At 36.3% G+C, this 21778-nt stretch overlaps 1 protein-coding gene and 1 long non-coding RNA gene across 2 annotated transcripts; both read right to left on the bottom strand.

Moving 5' to 3' along the window:
* Nucleotides 1–5491: 5491 nt before the first annotated feature.
* On the bottom strand, nt 5492–7291 carry LOC147545012 (heat stress transcription factor B-4-like). The gene is made up of 2 exons (XM_086638401.1): nt 6581–7291; nt 5492–6477 (listed from the first exon to the last, which is right to left on the bottom strand). The coding sequence occupies exons 1-2, from the start codon at nt 6851–6853 to the stop codon at nt 5752–5754; spliced, it is 999 nt and encodes a 332-aa protein (XP_086494527.1). The 5' UTR covers nt 6854–7291; the 3' UTR covers nt 5492–5751.
* Nucleotides 7292–13138: 5847 nt separating this feature from the next.
* LOC147545011 (uncharacterized) lies at nt 13139–18095 on the bottom strand. Its single transcript, XR_015224334.1, has 3 exons — nt 17937–18095; nt 17223–17521; nt 13139–15236 (listed from the first exon to the last, which is right to left on the bottom strand). It is a non-coding gene; the product is annotated as an uncharacterized LOC147545011 (long non-coding RNA).
* Between the last annotated feature and the right edge of the window lie 3683 nt (nt 18096–21778).

The following is a 21778-nucleotide window of genomic DNA, read 5'->3' as shown; positions in this document are numbered from 1 at the left end:
ATGTACAAACATGATAATGTGTACATACTTATATGATTTTATGCTTTAGGGTCAAATGGTGACATCTAAATGAGTTAAACTTCAATGGAAGGGTTTAGATTTCAAAGTCATCACCAAGACAGTTGTACTTGTACAGAGAGGTGGAAAAAGGGTAGAGAAAGAAAGATAAAGAGAAGGAGGGAGGGACCATGTGATTTGTGGTATTGTCTGTCCTTTTATCTGCAATGTCAATCCCATAAACATAAACATAAACATAAACCACCCTTCTGGCTTCTCCCCCCCTAATCTTAGAGCAATCTAAATTCTAAAGACTTTCTCTCTCTCTCTCTCTCTCTCTCTCTCTCTCTCTAAATTAGTTAATAAATTTTCAAGATGACATGAATAAAGGGACATGTTCTCTGCAAGAAGTAGTCTGATTGGATAAAAAGAATCCAAAAGGGAGAGATATTGTTGTTGGATTGGCATTTCTTTTTCTTTTTTTACCTACATTATCACAAGACCACCATCTTATCTTTTCTCTCTCTCCCTCATCACATTCAAAAATCAATAAAACAAAGAAGAAGAAAATAAACTTCTTCCATTATCTTCACCCAACTCCCATTGGGAATTGCGGTGCCAGAACAAATTAAAAATTTATATGTATAAGATACCAAAGATGCCTTCACTATCAAAATTAAATGTTTGTGGTGGTCCCTAACCTTACCTCTTAATTTCCCTCTCTCTCTCCCTCTCTCTTTCCTTAGCCATAGTAGTAGTCTCTCTCTCTCTCTCTCTCTCTCTCTACATTGTTTTCATCACAACAAGCTATAGGGTGTTTGTTTTCTACTTACCCAATTCAACCAATAAGCAGTCAAGTGTAAGAATACATGTTTCAGATTGTTGGCTTTCATTTCTTGTCTTGTTATTCTCATAAAAGTACTCCTAAGTTTACTTGCTTACTCTTTTCTTGAAAAGATTTGTGATGTAAAAAAAAAGAGAGAAAGAGAAAAGCTCTTGCTTCAACTCAACTCTGTGTTTTCTCTGATTTCCAAGGCAATGACAGAGTAACTTCAAATAGGCTTTTTGGGGATGAGTGTTTTATACTTTTCTCTAAGTAACTGTTTTGCTCTTAGATGAAATTCTTCTACTTCTATGTGTTTTACTTGTCAAGGACCACCACCTCACTTCTTCATTAACAATCAACAAGTTTATTGTGTCTGAAATTGAAACCATAGCTGAGTTAATAAACACAATGGGTATGATACACTAACAACTGAACTAACTGATAATGATTATAATAAAACAAGTCAGTCGATTATGGAAGGGATAAGTCTCTTCTGCCATCTATTTTTGTTAGGAGTTTGATAGAGTCACTTCTTCACATCCAACGGCTGATATAAATCATTAATTTTATTTTCAATGTACCAAAATCGTAATACTAACCATGCAAGTTCTGAAACTACCATTGGCTTTTATAGCCTCATTTGTATTAGAAATTGTCATATATGTCAACTTCTAACAAATTAACTGCAAGACTATTATTCACATTTACTTTTTTTTTTTTTTTTTGTTGAAATTTATTCACATTTACTTGATACCCAACAACTATAAGAAGAGATCGTAAGAGGAAGAGAAATTAGTTGGGAGGAAATCGAAACCACGTCTTATTATATCTTTCATCTGTTAATATCACGTATCTTCTCTCCATCATTCCACTATTTTCTCTCCACCATCCCATGTATCTTTTTACTCTCTCCTTTCCCTTACAAGTTACAAAGTCGATTTTTTTTTTCAAATTGCAAAAAGATGTTAAGAAGTAAACTTTTAATCCTCATGTTATAGTTTTTTAGTTCATCTTTGTGTTTAAATTTTATTTTTTATTTCATGAAGGTGCTACCCAAGAGAGATCTGTCGCGTCCTAAAACGCAGCGAAAAACTAGAAGAGCAATAAAAGGAGTAGGGAGAGGAGAAGTAAAATTATGTACGGTAACGTCATATTGTGGCTTACAAATTGAAAATATAGAGGTCCAGTATGGAAAAGTAAGCATTGATTTACATATAAGAAAAATGACAATTTGTAGGCAACTTGAGAACCTTGAGGGATAGTAGCCCATTTTTCCCTTTGAAAAACCAGTAGCATTTGAAACCGAAATTGAAGAGACCAACAAAATGTTTTAATCTGTTAAGGGGAGGGCGCTTTTAGCAACAACCGGATTTTAGAGAACCGGTTAGAGGTGGTGGCGCCTATAGAATATCCTTCCTTTAAGTGGAATTGGGCTCTCTGGCTTCTGCGTCTAAATTATGATGATAAATTTTAGAAGTACTCACTATCATTGTTTCTTTTCTTTTTCTTTTTTGAAATTTAATCACTTTCATTGTTGTGTACTCTACTACACTCCCGCCACGTCTAACTGATATTTTTGTTCAGTAGAAATGATTAGTGTACATCAAAATGCATATAATTAACTATAAGTATAAAGTAATGAATAAGTTTTTTATAGTTGATGACGTCGGAAAGTAGTTTTTCGAGTATCTTTCTAGTAAATATAACGGTAAATTCTTCCGATCTCTCTCAATTCGATTGCTCTTCCTTCTCTTAATGATCTCAAGCGGGAAAAGAACCTGCAAGCAAATAGAGAAGATGTTTTGATAAACAAGTCAGTGGGATGTTTTTGTAGTTAAAGAAATAATTTAACAAGTGAGAGTGAAGATCGTCTCATTTTGAGCAAATTTGATATGTTTATACAGGTTTGCTTGGACGATGCAATGGTAAGCACCACCTCTGATGGTAGCCACATGAGTATGACCGGTTAGAAGATAACAGTGAGTATATTCAGACATAACATTTTGTGTATTAAAAGCGGATCTTTGACTCTGTCTGCCTTTCGCATCATTGTTGTCTCTCCAGGTGGTGCTAAGCTTCAAGGTGTCGAGCTTGATATCTACTTTGTTGCTTTGGTCAGATAAGGGCTCAGGGGTCAAAAGTTGACTCGGTGCCACCTTCCTCTTGCTTCGAGGCAGTGGAGGGCTCATGGTGTCGAGCTTACTTCTACGGACCTCATCACTCTGTTTCGAGACTAAAGTAGAGCTCATGGTGGAGCTTACTCGGACCTGCAAGGTTCAAGGTGCATCTGACACTCGTGCTGACCTTCCAACAATAGTTGGGCTCCGGTAGCAGGAGCTCTATTAGATCCACCTTCCTGATAGATTTTACGAGGAGTTGCTTATGCCCGTGCGGAATTCATATGTCCAGTTTCGTTCAATCTGTTGATTTCTTGACTGGTCAATAACCATCTAACATTTATCCATATATCTTCTATGGGATAAATTTTGTAATTATATTTTATAAAAGAAATAATTTGACTAATTGGGACTCGATAACAAATTCCATTCCTGTGCCATACATCCCATTTGATTTTGGTCTATTCTTGTTTTTTTCAAACTAGGGTATAGCCCGTAGGGCACGAAAATTTCTATATTTATGTTATACAAAATTATCAAATATTTTAGTCTTATACAAATATTGAAGTAATAAAAATATATTTAAAATAATAACCGAGATTATATTGAGTTGTTTGAAGGGAGAAAAGAGGAAAGAGAAAAAGAGTTAGAGAGTTTTTAGGGAGTGAGTAGTTATTTTGACTAGGGTGGTAATTTGCTCCGAGCCGGTGGTTTTTTTCCCAAACCCGCCCCTAATGGAGCGGGTTTTACCGATCCGTTTATTAAACGGTTCGGGTTTGGTATGAAGTTAAAAATAATAATCGGGTTCGGGGCGGGTTTGGTATTAGATAGTAAACTCCGCCCCGAACCGATTAGTACGAATATATTAAATATATGTTTTATTTAAGGTTATGTTTCTAAAAATTTAGTTTTATATTATCAATTTAACTATGTTATGTTTTATATTATTTAAGTAGTTGTAGTGTTTATGATTGATATACTCAAAATCTTATAAAATTTTGTTAACGATTGTTATGTTACTTCAAACTAAAATAACTTTTGTGAAACAAAATATATTAAACGGGGCGGGACGGTGATGGTTTAGCAATTTTTAACTGGGGCAGGTATGGTAATTGAATATCCACCCCGATTAATTATTGGGCGGTAATGGTAAAACCCGTTTGCTAACGAGACGAAGTTGGGAAGAGGATGAACCGTCCCAAACCCGCCCCGTTGACATCCCTAATTTTGACTGTTAAATATCTATCTTTTCAAAAGACTCTTTAAAATGAAGGACCGTGACATCCCAAACCTGCCCCGTTGACATCCCAAACCCCCCCGTTGACATCCCTAATTAATGTTTTCTAGTTATCTTTCCTCGAAAGAATATATAAGGCCCCCTTCCTGTTCCTTCTTTTTCATTACTTTTTCACCTCCTTTTCCTTCTATCTTCTTTTCCTTCTTCTCCTTCTTAAAATCCTCTTTTTATTTTCTATGCAGATAGCTATTATGATCTCTGAGCAAAAGATATAAAATTATAAATAATTGAAGGGAGGAAAAGTAGAGTCCCTAGAAAAAAACTTCTTTTATTACTTTAAGTGTAAATGTGTTTTATCATAGTCCTATCTGTGAGTAAGCTTACTTGGATTCACCCGTCCGAAAAAAAAAATGTCTATAGATGTCGGAAGTCAAAAGATATCGACTAGAGTCGATGCTTTTTCTAGAGCGGGAAGAACAATTTTAAGCGGGCACCTTTAGCCGCTTCCTTGATAAAAAAATCCCCTTATTCAATTTAGTCGATGGAACCAGTTCGATATAAAATTAACATTATGAAATCCAAATGTCACGTTAGATTTCACTCTCAAATGGAAAATATATGCATATCCCTTTCTTCTTCTTTTAAGGGCTTGGGGTGCAGGATATTGCTTCATCTTCTCTAATCTAATAACGGTCAAGATAGCTTCTCTCCCTCAAATTTAAATGAGAGAAAGAAATAAAAAGAGAATCCAAAGACAAGGGTTGTTTTTTTTTTCTTTCCTTGTCCAAGAAGAAGTATCAAGTAGTTTAACAAAAAAAAAAAAAAAGAAGAAGTATCAAGTAAAGAACTTGATGTGTCTCAACAAAAAAAAAACAAAAAAAAAGTAAAGAACTTGATGTGAAATACACGTTTGAAAGAACAAAAAGAGAACCATTTTTAGTTAAAAGTCAAAAGTATTCTCTGTGCAGTCAACTCTGAGGTCCAGAGTTCTTATCATTTTTGTTCTCATTGGGGGGTCCTACCAAAGTCTTCTTCCTGAATCCTGACCCTGACACTAATCTCACCACAAACAAATTTCTAGGACCATTTATAATGAATTTTAAGGGCAGGCACATGGTAGAAAATAGTCCTCCTCAAACTACTCCTCACTCTTTTCTTCTCTCTCTCTCTCTCTCATACATAAATAAGCAACTGACAATGCAATAGTGAAGAAGAAGAAGAAAGCTAAAAAGAGCCAAGGAATAAATTAATTAGATCATAACTTGAAGATGAGATAGTTCTCATCATCATAACTCATAAGAAGGAATGTTAGTAGCTAAAAGGGAAGTTGCAGCTTTAACCATTCTCCACTTTTTAACCAAGACACACACCCACCTTCATTAATTCATAACCCTAGCACTAACTTATATACACACACAACACTCAACACACATCAACATTCAACTACTTATATTATATCCTCTCAAGGTCATCATTATCAATAAAATCTAATGAAACCCAAAACAAAAAAAAAAACAAAAAGAATCAAGATAAGAAATTAAATTACTAATAATAGACATAGATTTATTGTGTTTTTAACTAGGAGAAGGAGGCATGAGATTTAACCCTAAATCATCTTGAGATAATACTAATCTAGCCTTCTTTGGGTGATGATGATCAAGTAGCACACCAAATAGCTTCATTTGATTGTCATTGTTAGTAATTTGATCTTCTAATATTGTTAATGAACTTGTTGAAGTAGTACTACCACTACTAGTACTAGTAATGGTATTAAATCTAGGGTTATCTCCTTCTACTTTTTTATCATTAATATTGTGATCAAGTACTTGAACTTTTGGATGAGAATGTTGAAACCCTAGAAATGGAGAAGGTTGAGGAGGAGCAACAGATCTAACATGGGTTTGAACAAAGTAGATTATATCATTATATAGCTTCTTCATGTGTGATAACTCGGTCATTAGGATTGAGTTACTCTTCCTTAATCTCTCATTATCAGCTGTTAATGTAGAAACCGAGTTGACTCGTGACAACTCAGTCAACTCATACCTGTTCATAACTTGTTGTTCATCTGAGTCAGACTGAGAAATGGAACTCATTTTACCTGAAAATGGTAAGAAACTACCATTTTTAGGGTTGAAGTTATTGAACAATGAGAGTTGATGAGGTTGATGAAGATGATGAGAAGAAGAAGAATAAGAACAAGTTTTTCTTCTATGAATCTCACAAAGCAAATGTTTTTCACCCTTTTTAAAGAACTCATTTCCAAACTCCCATCTATCTGGTACAATCTTCCTGAAACCCTAAAAAATCAAAAAACAAAAGTTCAGTAAAACCAAACATCAACAGTTTCTATATAGCAGTCTAGTCTGTATAGAAAGTAGAGAGAGAAGAATGTGTGATTACATAAGTATTGAGCTGACGAACAAAACTAGAGAAATTATTATGCTTGAAATACTTAGGAAGAAGATCACGAGCAAATTCAGGTGGACGCCAAACAACAAAAGTGGAGTTATCATGGTGAGTCCAAGAGACGATATGATCGGTAGCGGAATCGTCGACAAGTTCATAAGTTTTAGTAAGAAAAGGAGCTGGTACTGGTTTTGGAGAAGTAGAAGTAGATGAATCTAAACAAAGTAAAACACCACTAGTTTCACAATTCTCAAGCATAAGTGCCATATCTTGATTCTTATTAGCTAGCAGAGAATATATATATATATATAAAAACTACTACTAGTATATATAGAGAGAGAAGATAGATGATACAAAATATTGAACTCTTATGAGAGTGTAAATAGTAAGTACTTTTTTCTTGCAGAAAAAAAGAGAAGAGAAGAGAAGAGAAGGTTTTTGAAGAGAGAGAGAGAGAGAGAGGGTTTTTGTGGGTAGGTGATGGGAGGGAGGGGGGAGTTGTTTTTTGTGTATATATCTTGGGGTGGTTTGGTAGTGGGGGGAGGAAGAAGAGAATATGTGTCTGTCTGTTTTGTTTGTCTTTGGAGTGAATCTCAAGACAACCCCGTGAACTCTTTCTCTCTCTATATAGTATTCTTCACAATACACTGTTTCTCTCTCTCTACTCTCTCTTTCTCTCTCTACTGAATCTCTGTAGTTGAGAGTAGCTAGGGGATGAGACATGATCCTTCCTTAAAATGTGATGTGTAGGTGAACAACCCATCTGATGAGTTTGTGGGGGTGCCCTGGGGGTCTGACCCATATATCTGTAATACTATAAAGTTGGGCCCATTATAATATTCTATAGAAGAAGGGCCACTTATAAATCAACATCCAAACTTTATGAATTTTCCTTTTTGTTGTGAGAGCTTTATGAATTAACTTTTGGAATTTGCTTAAACATACAGATCCACTAACAATTTTGCAAAGATAGTATTTTTGTCATATTAATCATTCTTAAGAAATTAATAATTTTAGGCCACTCTTTCGGGAAAGCAGAAAAGTTTCCGGGGAAGATGGTGCAAGCCCAAAAAATTCAAACCAAACACTCCCTCCTCCTCAAGTCACCGGAATAAAATTAGCCGGTCGGAATTTCTCTCTCTCTCTTCTTGCCCTCTCCCTTCTTTGCCTCTCTTTTCTTTCTTTTGTTGCAACTTCGACGAAGGGGTTTCCCTTCGCCGGAAACCTTCGTCTGGTTTCCAGACAAAGGTGGAGTTCTTTCGTCTGGAAACCAGACGAAGGCGTCTCGTCTAGATCTGGAAAAACCAGATCTAGACGAGTTTCCGGGGAAGGGAAATCTCCTTCGCCAGAACTTTCGTGAGAGGGAGAGAGGATAAGAGGGAGAGAGAAGAAGAGAGAGAGAAGAAGGAAATAAGAAAGAAGAGAGAACTGGTTGAGGTCGCCGGAATCCGGTGGAGGTTGCCGACTTAATGGTGGAAGTCGCCGAAATTTGGTGGAGGTCGTCGGAGTTCTAGTTGATGTGAGAGGAGAAGAAGAAAGAATAAAAAAATTGAAAATGGTGATGTTTGGAGGAAACAAAAAAAATTGTTTCCACCCAAAACTTATTGTCCTGGAAGCTTTTCTTATTTCTCCGAAACACTGGCCTAAATTTATTTTACTTATATTTACATCGATGTTCTTTTCTTTTTAGAAATGACAACTAGCTATGTTGTAGTAATGAATAATAAAAACAAGTTATTTAAATGGTGATGAACAATCAGTATATCCGGACGTTAAAATTTTGTTTTCATTTATTTATGTAGAATTGTACTAGAATTAACGATCTAGGTTCAAAAGAAGAAGCAGAGTAGTTTTAAAATGTAGATAAAATATTTTAAATTTTTAATGTTTTGGTTATGAATTTCGATCCTTATCATGTAGACTCCTGTAACAAAAGATATCTTGTCAAAAGAAAAAATATAAGCAAAAGAAATCTAAAAATTCACCCTTTTCAAAATGTTCAAAAATTATAAATAAACATGACATTTTATCTTCTTAGAATTTGAAGAATTATTTATTATTTGGGTTCTAAAAAATATCTTACAGGTTCATTCAAGACCGTGTTATTCTTATTTAAGAAGTACTAGATGTCCTAGAAGAGTAATCTGCTATAATGTCCAACATTACAAATTTCAACTTTAGGATTTAAGAGATAATTTATGAAATCTAAGGATTGTTAATCACGCTAGGGCACAAAACCGGCATTTTGCTAGGACATCTTGAAATTTGCTTCTTATTTTGAATATTTATTGTCGAAAAAATTAAGAAAATGTCTCTAAAAATAAAAATAAGTAAATGACAAACAAAGCCCTCGAAGCCTTCTTCATACTAAGAGCATCTCCAGCCCCAGCCGGGCGGAGGCCATAAATTCAAATTTATGGCCTCCGCCCAGCACTCCAGGCCCAGTCGCCTGGGGCGGAGGCTGGAGTCGGTGCTTCAGTCGCCCCTAACATTAGGGGCGACTGAAGCTGTCCCCAAGTGACCGTTGGGACCCAACGGTCACATTGGGGGCTGATCTTGGCCGTTGGATTATCAACGACCAGATCTTCCTTTAATTTTTTTTTTTTTTTTTGTAAAATAAAAAAAACTAAAAAATTAAAAATGACTTAAGAAATAAAAATAACTAAAAAAATTAAAAGCAACATTAACAATAAAAACTTACACATTAATAATTAAAATACATCCCATGAAAGTGTCGGTCTCCGAATAATTTTTCAATCTTGGGAAAGAAATTTATTTCAAAAATAGTTAAAACACGTGTTTTGTATATACACAAAACCACACATGTTTCTCGCACAGCAACAAAAACGCCACACACGCATTTCACACATAAACAAATTTTCGGCCTCAAGAGAGGCTGGGGTTGCAGCTTAATTTTAGAGGCTGAGCTGAGGCCAAAAATTTTGGGTGAAAAAGTGGTTTTTTCGGCCTAAGACAGGCTGGGATTGGAGATGCTCAATGCCCTTAACATCCAAGGTTTGTTCCATTCTACAATCTAGCCTCCAAAGTCTTAACTTTCTCAACATTAGGTATTTTTGAGCATCTATGGACTATGGTGGATTTCAAAAATGTTTTAATAATGATTGTTCTGTTTGAGCACTAAACATAGATATACAGTATTTAACTCTGAAGAGAGCCATTACATGCTAAAAAGATACCAATACTTAATGAAAAAGAAGAGGGGGGAAAGTAGCTCGGCCATGTTAGCTCCAAGTCCCAATATTAGGTTTAAGGTTGTAAAGCTTCCCATGTCTTCCACACTCTGCCCATTTCATCACTTTCTTACCTTACAAAAATCTTCTCTCATAGTTTTTACTCCAAAAGTTAACCTAAATTTCTACTATGATCGCCTAAATTTATAGTTTGCAACATGTTTCTTGGGGCCAGAACTGTATAAAACTGGCGGTTGTTTTACATATGAAAAGTTTTGTGAATTCGAAATAACACACATAGGATCTTTACACTTCTTCTTTTCAAATACCAAGTCGGTTTTGTCCGAGAAAAAATTGACAAAACTATGGTAGTGTTGGGTTTTTCTAATTAAGTATATATGAATCAGCTCAATTTAGATTTCGATACGTTTATTTTTGTCTGATTAGTATGAATACCTGATTTGAATTGATTTTAGATTCATTTGAGGTAGAAAACAAATACCCGGCTTGTTTTTTTTTTTTTTGTGATAAAATTGGATTAAGTAGACCGACCAATCTCATCGTCCTCACATGAAAACCTGTAAGCTTCCAGAAACCATATGAGAGTAAGAGATCCATATTAGGGTTTGAAAGAAAAAGACAAAATTTAGATGCAAGAATTTTTAAAAATGAAAATAGTAGAGATCTCATAGAGTATCTTTATATATAAAAATTTAATAAGGACAAATTACTAACAAGGTTCTTTCTTTCTTTCTGTCTTTTCTTTGCACTCAAATTTGTTTCTCTCTCATCCTTCCTTCCTGCAAATGCACGACGAGAATCACTGTACTTTTCACCTTTATATATTTTAATGGTGACTGAGCAAATGTGGATGGATATATACTGAAAAGGAAGACCACAAATATATAGTATCAAACAGTTTCCACCACCTAAGAAATTGATCTTCTCTTCTTATCAAACTTTTTTTACTTTTGCTCTTCACATGACACTTGCCTTTTCAAAATTTCGGAGGTAGTTTTAAACAGAGGCGGAGCCAAGAATTGATTGAGGGGCGGGCTGAAATCTTAAGTACATATTAACCATATAAATTTAAAGTTTTTTTTTTAACTGAACCAGGTTTCAATAGAAAATATTATCTATATAATATAATAATCGTTGTATTGTATATTTGTATATATATATATATATATATATATATATATGTATATCGACAATAACTACCACATATCTATCCCCATATGATAGATATGCACACCAAAAAAGAGCAAAAAATATTCAAAAAAAGTCGACGACACTACAACATCAATATATACCAAAAAATAGTATAAAAACTCTTTCATCTTCAAGCACTTTTTTTCTCGACCCTTTGAGATCTATAAGGTTGTTCTTCCTCGACTTCAAGTGCGGTTATATCAATATTAGGTGATGAGGAATATTTGATTTGTCATCGTCTACTCGTTTATAAAACGATAAAAGAATTTTTTTATGGGTTGGAAGATGGTTCGACATTCTAACCTAAAAAACATCTACAAAGAACTTCAAAATCCAGTAAATAAAAGAGACAATCCAAAAGAGTCTACAGCTTACAAAAACTAGTTGAACATAACAATCGACAAAAGCAGAGGCGGAGCCAAGAATTGAATCAATATATTATACTATAATTTATAAGATTTTAGCCAACACACCATTATTCAAACAATTTTCAATCAATTTCAAATATTAGATTTTATACTACTCCATGAGAGGGATTTGGGGTTCACACCTAAATTTTGTATGTTCGATTCTATAAACAGTGTGAATTAAAGAAGGTTATAGTCATCAATCAACTAGTTCCACTTTCAATCTTTCATATTTCTCTAATTTCGAATTAAGGTTTTAGGATTTGAAAAGATTACAAAAGAAAATTAACTTACTTGAATTCTTGATGGTGTAAGAGAATGGAAGAAAGATACTGTAACTTCACTTAGGGTTTTCATCATCTTCAAACTAAGGAAAGTCAGGAAAAGTCTAAAGGTTTTGGGAGTTTAATCCTTAGGTCCCGTGTGAGCCCGGGTTATACAGTTATTGGATAAGGTTATTAAAAACTAAGGGTTAAATGAAAAATGGTAGGGTCAACACCCGGGCTGCAGCCCGGGTGAGCCCACCAACACCTCCGCCCCTGGTTTTAAAGGCGTCTCTTCAAAGTGTTATTGATACCTCCCTCAAGACAAAATTTAGAGGGAATTGTGACGAAAACAGACACTAACAACAGTGTTAGAAATGTAAGGTCGGTGGCATAGTATTTCACAACTGGTCATGGTGCCAACAACTGATAGCTCAATTGATAAAGTTTGTATTTCAAAATCCTCGAAGTTCCAGATTCAATTCGCAACGGAAGTGAAATTCATAGTTTATTGAACTTGGGTTACTAAGATATAAACAAAGTAATTTTATTAGGCTTTAGGTTCGTAGTTTAGTTTGGTTTTAGGCCGTAGATTAGTTGGACTTTAGGCCCGTTTATGTAAGAGTTTAAGTTTGGCGATAATCCAGTTTATCACATCTTTGATGCATCAATGTCCATTGTAATGCGTATTGTAGTGAATTTCCAAAAAAAAAACTGGCCATGGCTAGGTTGACTACTCCAACTCCAGAGGGCTTCGGAATATACTCGTAACGGGCCTTCCCATGATAACAGGGCTAATGAATGGGGCCATAGTGGGCCGCTTCTAAGACTGAAAAAGGCTTGATCTAATGATATCAAATACCCATAACTTTTCTAAGATTGACCCCATACCTTACTACCATAATACAAACTACTAAAGAAATGGTTGATAGTCTTTTTTTTTAAATCATGAATGAAAGAGACCTAAAGTCCGACAAATTTAAAACATAATTTACTTTATTTATAGCCTAAATTACATGAGGTAAATCTTGATGGAAGCAGTTCTTGATCACAACACTAAAGGCTGGTGGACATGGTTGATGATAGTTGGTTATTTCATTTCTGCGCATTTTTTTATACAGCTTCTTTTGGGCCCCAATGTCTCACAGAAACCGTGTGGGTCTTTATTGTGGGCACTCTCTCTCTTTTCCTCTCGAGGTCCAAGCAAAGTTCTTGTTTGCTTCTCTTTTCATAAAAGCATATAAAAATGTTACAATAAAATCGTTATATGACCTATATGCTTTATCAAAAAAGTATGTACACATTTATTATATATTTAAGTAATTAATTTACTTTTTATCTTATTTTTAAATTAGTTAAGGAAATACTTCATGCACGACTATTGCTGAAGTTCGAACTCAAGGAAATTAAAGAAAAGGTTTCTTCGGGCTACAAGAAAGTTTTTTCTTTTCTTTATGAAAATTACAAAGTTTACTGTTATCACTAATACAGTTTAAAGTTTAATTATCCTTTAATCAAAGATATATAATTCATCATACCAAAAAACCAATAAGGCACTTATTCATTTTTGAGAAAATTAATCAATTAATATGATTAATAGCATAATTAAACATTATTAACTAGAAGATTCTTCTGCAAATCCTTATCTTTTTACCAAGCAAAGTTACCCTTGATTTACTCCACCACTAATCTTTCTACTAAAGCTTGGGATTTCCTAATCTTTGTCTTATTATTAGCATCATGATCTTGAGTTAATATAAATCTTCATCATTAATCTCTACTTGTTGCTCCCCATTTCCCATAAATTGGATAATAGCAAAATCCACACAGCAAAAACTAAATATACCAAAATATAGGAAAAATAAGTTGATAATTTCCTCTTTATATGTTTTCATTAGTTAAGCAGAAAGAAATAATGTTTATATAGGAAAAATAAGTTTAATAATCTTTATGAAAGAAGAAAAAATAAAAGATACTATAATTAAGGTTTATCACTTTCTACAACATATTGAGATTTGAGAGCAACGTAAGCAATTCTATTTCAATTTTCTATTCTTCGTCGATCTTACTCTAATTTTTTTTTTATTACAATGACCCAGATTAGACGTCTAGATGATAACATTTATAAACAGCGAGGGCCAGATAAAGTTTATGAGCTATTTTAATTTGTTTGATTTTGCTTTTAAATTCTACATGATTATTGATGGGGTAAAGGCTTAAATTTTGAAATTTTTAGTATGTATTTCATTAGTATAGGTTCTATACATAATGACACATTATTTGTTAACGACTTCTTCATCGTTTCCTTTGTACGAGCATGTTAGTAACTTTTTTATTCCTTTTCCCTTGGAATCCTCAATCAAATCATTTGAGAACAAAACCAATCACTAGTTCGCTACAAATCCATTCCTGACCAAACCAAACAATATAGTAAGGTATTGCATTACTAGGAACGGGTTCCATTCCCGCGCGTCAAACATGGCTTAAATCCTTTGGCATAAACCTAATCTTATCCAGCAATCTTTAGGTTCAAACACAAAATGATGACCAAATGAAGATGATTTCAACAATCCACATGGACTGTTCTGTAACAAAATCATGAAGAATCCAAAAATGATCTATCAATGACAGTAAAGCACCTGACCACCCAAAAGGTGGGGTAAGAAAAAGAATTAGCAAGAAAGATCAACATCAACAAAGGGTTGATAAGAAAAGAAGAGTTTGATGATTACAGTGAATGAATTCTTTAACTAAATTTCAACATAACTAGATTTTCAGATTTCCTCAAGCTGTGAGTAATCAGTAAGTTTTGAGTGTTTATGAGACACAAACAAAGTTTAGATATCAAAGTTTGGATAAAAAGTGACTGACAAATCAAATCCATATGAGGATTCGATTAATTGTGATCTTCATGGCGGTGGAAGTGGTGGTGGTCTAGTAAGGAGTACATGAAAGATAGTTTAATCATGTAAGCAAATTCACTTCAACTTTTGTCACCCCTTTATGAGGGAATGATGAAGGAGGATAAAGTAAAGAAATCTTGGTAAGAATTCAGTTCCTTCTTTTGTCGAAAGCAAGCCAACAACAACTTGCAAGCCAAGTTTTTATCTTACTAAGTTCAAACTAAATATGAGATAAAACATGCAATTGTTTCTGAGAGAACACTAGATTTCTATCTGATATTGGATTTGATTTAAAGCAGAAAATACGCGTAATAGAAAAGCATGTGTAATCATTATTGAGTTCTTGCTAATTACCTAAGATTTCTCTTTCTAGAAAGATATGTATAATTAGAAGATATTAATTTGGTCCATTATTGTGCTTAATATCTGAACAAGGAAAAAGAAAGGCACCTTTAGCGAATTGTGGGGCGATGGCTGGAGAGCGCTGACTACCCAAACTCAAAAGTTATTGATATCGTTCCCGATTTTGCCACCCAAGCCCAATGGGTACTAGGTTTATGATCAATGCTCTATTAGCCCACCCGAAAGGGATCAAGACTTAAGAAGCTTGACCTCGCACCTGTAGCTCCTGAATCTGAAGTAGGGCCTCGTTCTGATGCAGATGGTAGTCCTACCTTTATGAATTCAAAAAATAGAAGGATTAGAATCCAGTGATTCAAATAGGGAGTCACTTAGCATTGAAATACAAGTACATATGTAGAAGCTAAGTATTTCAATTAAATGTACGAAGCTCAAGCTAGCACCTTCTAAGGAGATTCAAAAGAATCAAAACAACACAAGTTCGGGTACCATTTTATTTAACAAGGTTAGATTCTTTCTAGAATCAGAAAGCAGCAACTATAAAAACTTAAATGCAGGCCAAGGGTACTGTTCCAACTACAAGTCTTGACTCTTCCACTTGGTACTCGCCACGCAAATCGCTATATTTCCTTTGTTTCGCATAACTGTAAAAGGTGAAACATATGTTCTTCGGAATCGAACAAAAGGACTCCTGGATATAACACCTTAGACAGGGCAGTGAAATTCCATTTTTTTCTTTTACGAGATATTACGATATGATCATACTGAGAATAAGTTTCGTTTTACCACTTCGAAATATCCTTTTCAGCAATTTCACACTAGGAATTACATCGCGAACTATGGACATGAATCGCTAAATAATTCTTAATAGTTTCTAAGCGGGTTGTGCTGGATCAGTGTGGCCAATAAGCTGGCCATGACGGGCCGACACGGCCCCTTTGGTAAATTCTTCTCCTATTATGGCAGTTTGTAACAAGTAACTGTAACAGAGAGCAGCTGAATGTAAGTGTGCCTTAGACATTCCTACATTACATCAAAATAATTTACAGACTAATTTAATATCATTGTACTGAAGTACAAAAAAAAAAACAAAAAGTGCATTCCTTTATGAATTATTGAAACTTAAGTACTTCTGTATACATTCAAGATGTTACAGTCAAAAGAGACCAAAAGATCAAGAAAAATGCAACGATTATTATTGAAAAAGAAGTGCATTCCTTCTTGAATTATTGGACCTAATAAGAACATACTAAACCTTGAACACATATCTTATGTTATAGATGCAAGATTTGTTTCAGTCAACAGCTACACCATAATATATTAACCATTACTTCATTAGGCTAGACGATTATTATTTCGCGGTATGTATACACTATTACCATTTTGGAGTATATACACACTCTTGACTTTGTATATTAATCCTACATCACTCGCGAGGAAGTCCAGTACCCAGCTATAGGTGTACGTTCAAGCTTAGTAAGCGTCAAGGCTTTTCGGGTGGACTCGTGGAGCCCTCGCTAAAAAAAAAATCCCCGTGAACTTAATTTTGTTGTCTTCAACGGGGAAGATATAGATACCTTCTAAGGTTTAGGGCGTCATAAACGGTATCAAAGCCGAGGACGACGGACCCATCGTCGTGTGTGGGGGACTGTAATAGTCCCACATCGCTCGTGAAAGAGTCTGGAGCCCGGGCTATAGCCGTATGCTCAAGCATAGTAGATGTTGGGGCCTCCCGGTCCCGGTGTGGAACGAAACCTCACACCACGGCGGGTGGTGGCTAAGTGAGGACAAAATCGAATGTGTGGGTGGTCTACGGTGTCTTTAAGTACTGTGATTGGTAGGGAGAATCGTGTGTCTTTGTCAATGTCGAGACCTTTTGGGTGGGCTCATGGAGCCTTTGCCAACCCTGTATCCATGTACTTTGGTTTGGTGTCTAAAGACTAAAGCCAGGACAATATAAATGCTAAGGCGTGGGCGACACAAACCATAAGGATAACTCAAGATATACCAACCATTAGCGCAAGAATTCTCACAAAGCAGTTGTTGGAGCTCCACGAATGAAGTTTGATATATAATGAGGTTATTACAGGAGAAACGTAAAAAAAATCAAAGGGAATTGTCAGAATGAAGAATGTTGGTGTATATTACTAGATTTTCATATCTAAGATGTAAAGTTACATAAATAACAAAATTGATAGCCGTAAGCTCAGATGTTTGGCACAATGGACAAAAGAGGAACTTACTCTTCTTGCAAGTCTTACATGGGCAATATACATGCAAGGCAGCAGAAGCATGCATACCTGATTCACTGTGCAAATCCTATACACACCCTTGTTCTCTTTACCAACGAGGTGGAAATTGATATCCCCATGGTTGTCGCACGGAGCTGTATCATCTACCTCGCTTTCAGACACCCTTCTTTGCTGTCTCTGCTATGCACTAGTACTTGTTATATATTGAACTTTAGGGTTGGTGATCGTCTTTTCATTGAGTTCCACTTGTCTCCCCCAATTCATCATGGTTCTTCTTGTTGATACCCTCAACTTCTACTACTCTTTCATGGAGCTATTGAAGCAAGTAAGCAACCCATCTTCCAAGACTAAAATAATAATCAAGACTATTGTTAGCCTTAAGTTTCTGAAGCATCGGTTGTCTAAAACTGCCCAAAATAATCTTTTCATAAGCTACACACTACACAAAAACCAACCAACTACCCAAAATAACATACTCCAAATTTTCTCTTGAACAATCTAAAACATAATATGAAGCGAAATTCACAGCTGAAAGCATGGCATATTTGATAAAGCATAAAAAAAAATGCCAAAATTTTGATGTTTGTAAACATCTAACTTTTCTGTGAAGCATGAATTTTAGATTCTTATAATTGGATAACTTAAAGACCATACTAAATTGCAATAGCAACAGAAACAATCATAAGTGAAAATCAAATTGAAGTCATGCTGAAATTGTGAAATGAATAAGTAAATGAAACAGGAAGAATGTAAGAGGATTACATGAAGGATTGATATTTCGAAAGATTGAAGGATTGAAGGAGATAGGTATTGAAATCGGATTGAAGGAATCAAACTGAAAGAATACAAATTTCTAGGGTTTTAGTGGAGTTAAGCTTCGTCTCTCTCTAAATCTCTCTTTCTTTTCTCTCTTCTAACCCCGACTGCGTGGTTTTTTTTTTTGGGAAATGATAGAGTGACTTAGAAATTGGTACTTAGAGGGTGACATATTTCCTTATTTAGAAATAAAAGCGGTCCCCACCGTAGTCAAACTTTGAAAAAACCTTGTCTTTTAGTGATTCCACATCAGCTGGGCACTAAAATGCCCAAAAAATTTGGGCTCTCTAGCATCTCCCTTTTTTTTTATGTTGAAATTGCCATGTTCACACGCACACCTCGTTTGGCGGGAGTCCGGCGTACACGCCCATTTGGGTTTTTTTTTTTTGTTGAAAGGCCCATTTGGGTTGGTACAGGCCATGATATCACTGGTCCTTGTCTATCGCCTGTCGGGTAGTTTCTCCCTCGGGCTATCAGGACAGAGAGGCGGACCCGTGCTTAGGGTTAGGGGTGTATTCGAGCCGAATCGAGCCGGGCCGAGCCGAGCCGAGTAGTAAGGTGTTCAAGTTCGGTTAGTGTATTTGACTGTTGCTCAAGCTCGAGCTCGTTCGAGTAATTGTCCACTTTCTCGAACTCGACTCATATATGTTTGAAAGAGTTCGAGCTCGCATTGTTTTAAGCTCGTTGTGGACGGTAGAAAATCACACAATTAATAGATCGTCGATTGGTGGGCCACCGACAACTTGGGCTTTAGACCTCGAGACGGATGAAATTCTGGTTGGACCTGTAGACAGACAAAAACGAGCAGAAATCGTGAAGTCTTGGGGACACCGGGACGGTGTCTTGCCAAGGGCACTCCGACGGTCAAGTCAACAAACTATAAGTGAGATAAATATAAATCGATTGAATGCTGAGGGTGTCATCGTGTTGTATCGTCAGAGGATGGCTCGACTCGTAAAGTGGTCGGAGCTTCGACTCTACGGGATAGTTAGTCGGATTGATCTCCTGGAGCAGGTCGAGAGGTCATCTCGATCGGAGATTCTGGGTAATGGAGAAGTGGGATGTAACGAAGACTTTAGAAGGACTTCCAAAGTGATGGAGCTTGAAGGTATAATATCGTCGTCTAGAATGATTCCCTAGAAGATTATCCTTCAAGTCTACTGGAATTTGAAGGTCGGTTCTCGTCGTCTAGATTACTAATCAGAAGATAATAAATGGGAGAGATAAGAGTATTCAGTAGTTTTCTAGCTGGTATTCGATGCCTTTGGAGTCTGAATCTGCCTCTATTTATAGGCGACTGATGGGCTCGTGGAGCCTATCAGATCCGAAATAATTGGGGTCGAGGGTGACTCTGAATCCTAAGGGAGACTCGTTCTAGTCGTCGATTTGTCGTCTAGAGTAGCTTGACCGTGCGATTGCGCCACCTCAACTTTAGGCTCTTCGTAGTCTGAGGTGACTTCGAGATATTTGAGGTGACGTGGGGTCTTTGCCTGACATAGTCAAGTGGCACGTGGAGAAATCTTCGGAGTTGAGGTTGAATTGATAACTGCATGCTCGGTTGAGGGCGACCAAGGAGTGCTTGGAGTTGTTGTTCGTCTAGATGGACGTTCACAAAGGCTTAGGGTCGTTTGGACCTCTAGTGGGTCGAATTCCACGATGGAGAATGTCCAACTAGTAAGCGAGTGGGCTGGGCCCAAGTGACATATATTCGAAGTAGGTTGGGTCAAGGCGACATTTAGACGAAGTGGGCCTAGTACGATTTTTGGCCACTACAGTTTGTCCCCGACTCTCTAAGTTAGTGAGTGGCTCACTTAGAGAGTATATTTTGAATTGTCGAGGAGGTGTCGGTGCTTAGCTTCGTACTGGAAGTATCGCGATACTCTGAAAGTTCGTGAGGCTCCGTTCGAAAAATTACTTCTAGTAGTCTGGTGAATAGTGTTCGAACTCATTAATTTTCGAGTCGAACACGAGCAATAGTCGAGCCAAACTCGAGCAGCTCGTTAACAACTCGACTCGAGTACACCCCTACTCGTGCTTTGTGGACCGGGCATCAGGCTCTCAGGCTACCAATACTCCTCCATTAACCAAGGTTCAGTATTATATACATACTTCTTGGATAAGTTCACCTGCTTGTTCTCGTTGCTTGTTCCATCGTCGTATAACTGCAATCCTATATCTATCGGTGGGAGAACTCGAAAGAACTAAAATATTATTGAAGTTAGCCAAACTTCGTTTGGGTGGTAACATAGTATACTTCTATGGAAAGATTGTGATTCAAACTCATTGTTTCAAAAAGATCATGAGTTAATTGAGAAATTTAGTCTTCGACAATTAGACTTGTGTGAGAATAGTCCCATAAGGGAGAACGGGTAACTAGAAACCAAAAATATAATGTATAGATTTTCTCCCCTCATCATCAATTGGTTTTGAGTTGGATGACCACAAACATAACATGGTATCAGAGCTACGCCCACACGTGATAGCCTTAAAAGCCACACGTGCTCTACGTCACTCGAAAAAAAAACACGTGTTAAGTTAACTACACCACAAGTGGGTGGGTGGGGGGGGGGGGGGGGGTGAGAATAGTCCCACAAGGGAGAAGTGTTAACTAGCAACCACAAGTATCATGTATAGGTCCTCTCCCTCTCTTATTGCTCTCTCTCCCACTGTCTCGCACCATCTCTCTCTATTGTTTTCTTATTCTTTCCCTCTTCTTCTTTTAGTCTCTTTCTCGATTCTTCATTGTCTATCTCTTACTATCTCTATTGCTCTCACTATTTATGTCTTTTGGTGTCTCACTGTTTATCTCTCAAACTCTCATTGGTTTTCAATCTCTCATTGTTTCTCACACCCTCTCACACAGACACCACTTCGGCAAAGGGAAGTGTTCCCTTTGTCGGAACCTGACATCAGGGAGGGTTTCCAGTGAAACCCTCCTCGAGGATTCCGTAGCCACAAAACGTTTCGTGGCCATGAACTCTGCGATTTCCACAGAGAGATCTATACAGATCGAGAAAGAGAGGAGGAAAGAGACTACGAGAAAGATAAATAAAGATTGCGGGAGAGAGATAAATAGTGAGAGAGAGATATGTCTACAACGAGAGAGATAATGAGAGTGTTCTACAATGAGATAGAGAGAGAGAGAGAGAGAGAGAGAGAGGGATCTAAATGAGAACGACAAAGAGATATTCAGTGAGAGCGAGCGAGCGAGAGAGAGAGGGAGAGTGTAACAGTGAGTTGGAGTTGAGAAGAGAGGAAAGAGAAGATGTCGCAATGGTGGTCGGAATGGTGGGGGTGGGAAGTTGTTGTAGTGAAGGTGATAAAGAAGATGAAGATTAGGGGCAATGTTTGATCAAGTGAGTTTTAGACTAAAATAAAATATTCCCCTGAAAATATAAAAAACAACATGGATTTTCTAAAGAATTTATTACCCTAAGATTATTCTTTGTTCCCCAAAACTGCTGCCTACATAAATCATCTAAAATTATGGAAGGGGGCCAATAAAGTTGTTTGCCCCCTCCTCTTCTTCTTTTGTAATTTTTACCCTCCAAAAAGGCCCAAAAATATCAACCAACAAAATGCAAGAACTTATGAATACACCTCATTTTTTATCTACAATGTCTCTGTCCAGTAAAGACTCTGCGTTATGGACTTGCAGCAAGTGGTTGATACATGCTACTACGCCATTAATCTAGTTGGTTGTACCAAAGAAAAATAAGTGAGCAAAGAATTAATTAATGCTGGTTCGAGATAAATCAATTAACAGAGAGATTGATTGATAGAAGCAA

The sequence above is a fragment of the Eschscholzia californica genome, unplaced genomic scaffold, assembly GCF_041429995.1.
Source record: "Eschscholzia californica isolate CP2 unplaced genomic scaffold, dmEscCali1.0.p SCAF_4, whole genome shotgun sequence".
Classification (NCBI taxonomy): Eukaryota; Viridiplantae; Streptophyta; class Magnoliopsida; order Ranunculales; family Papaveraceae; genus Eschscholzia; species Eschscholzia californica.
Note: the sequence above shows the minus strand (reverse complement) of the source record. Positions and strands in the feature narration are given on the sequence as shown.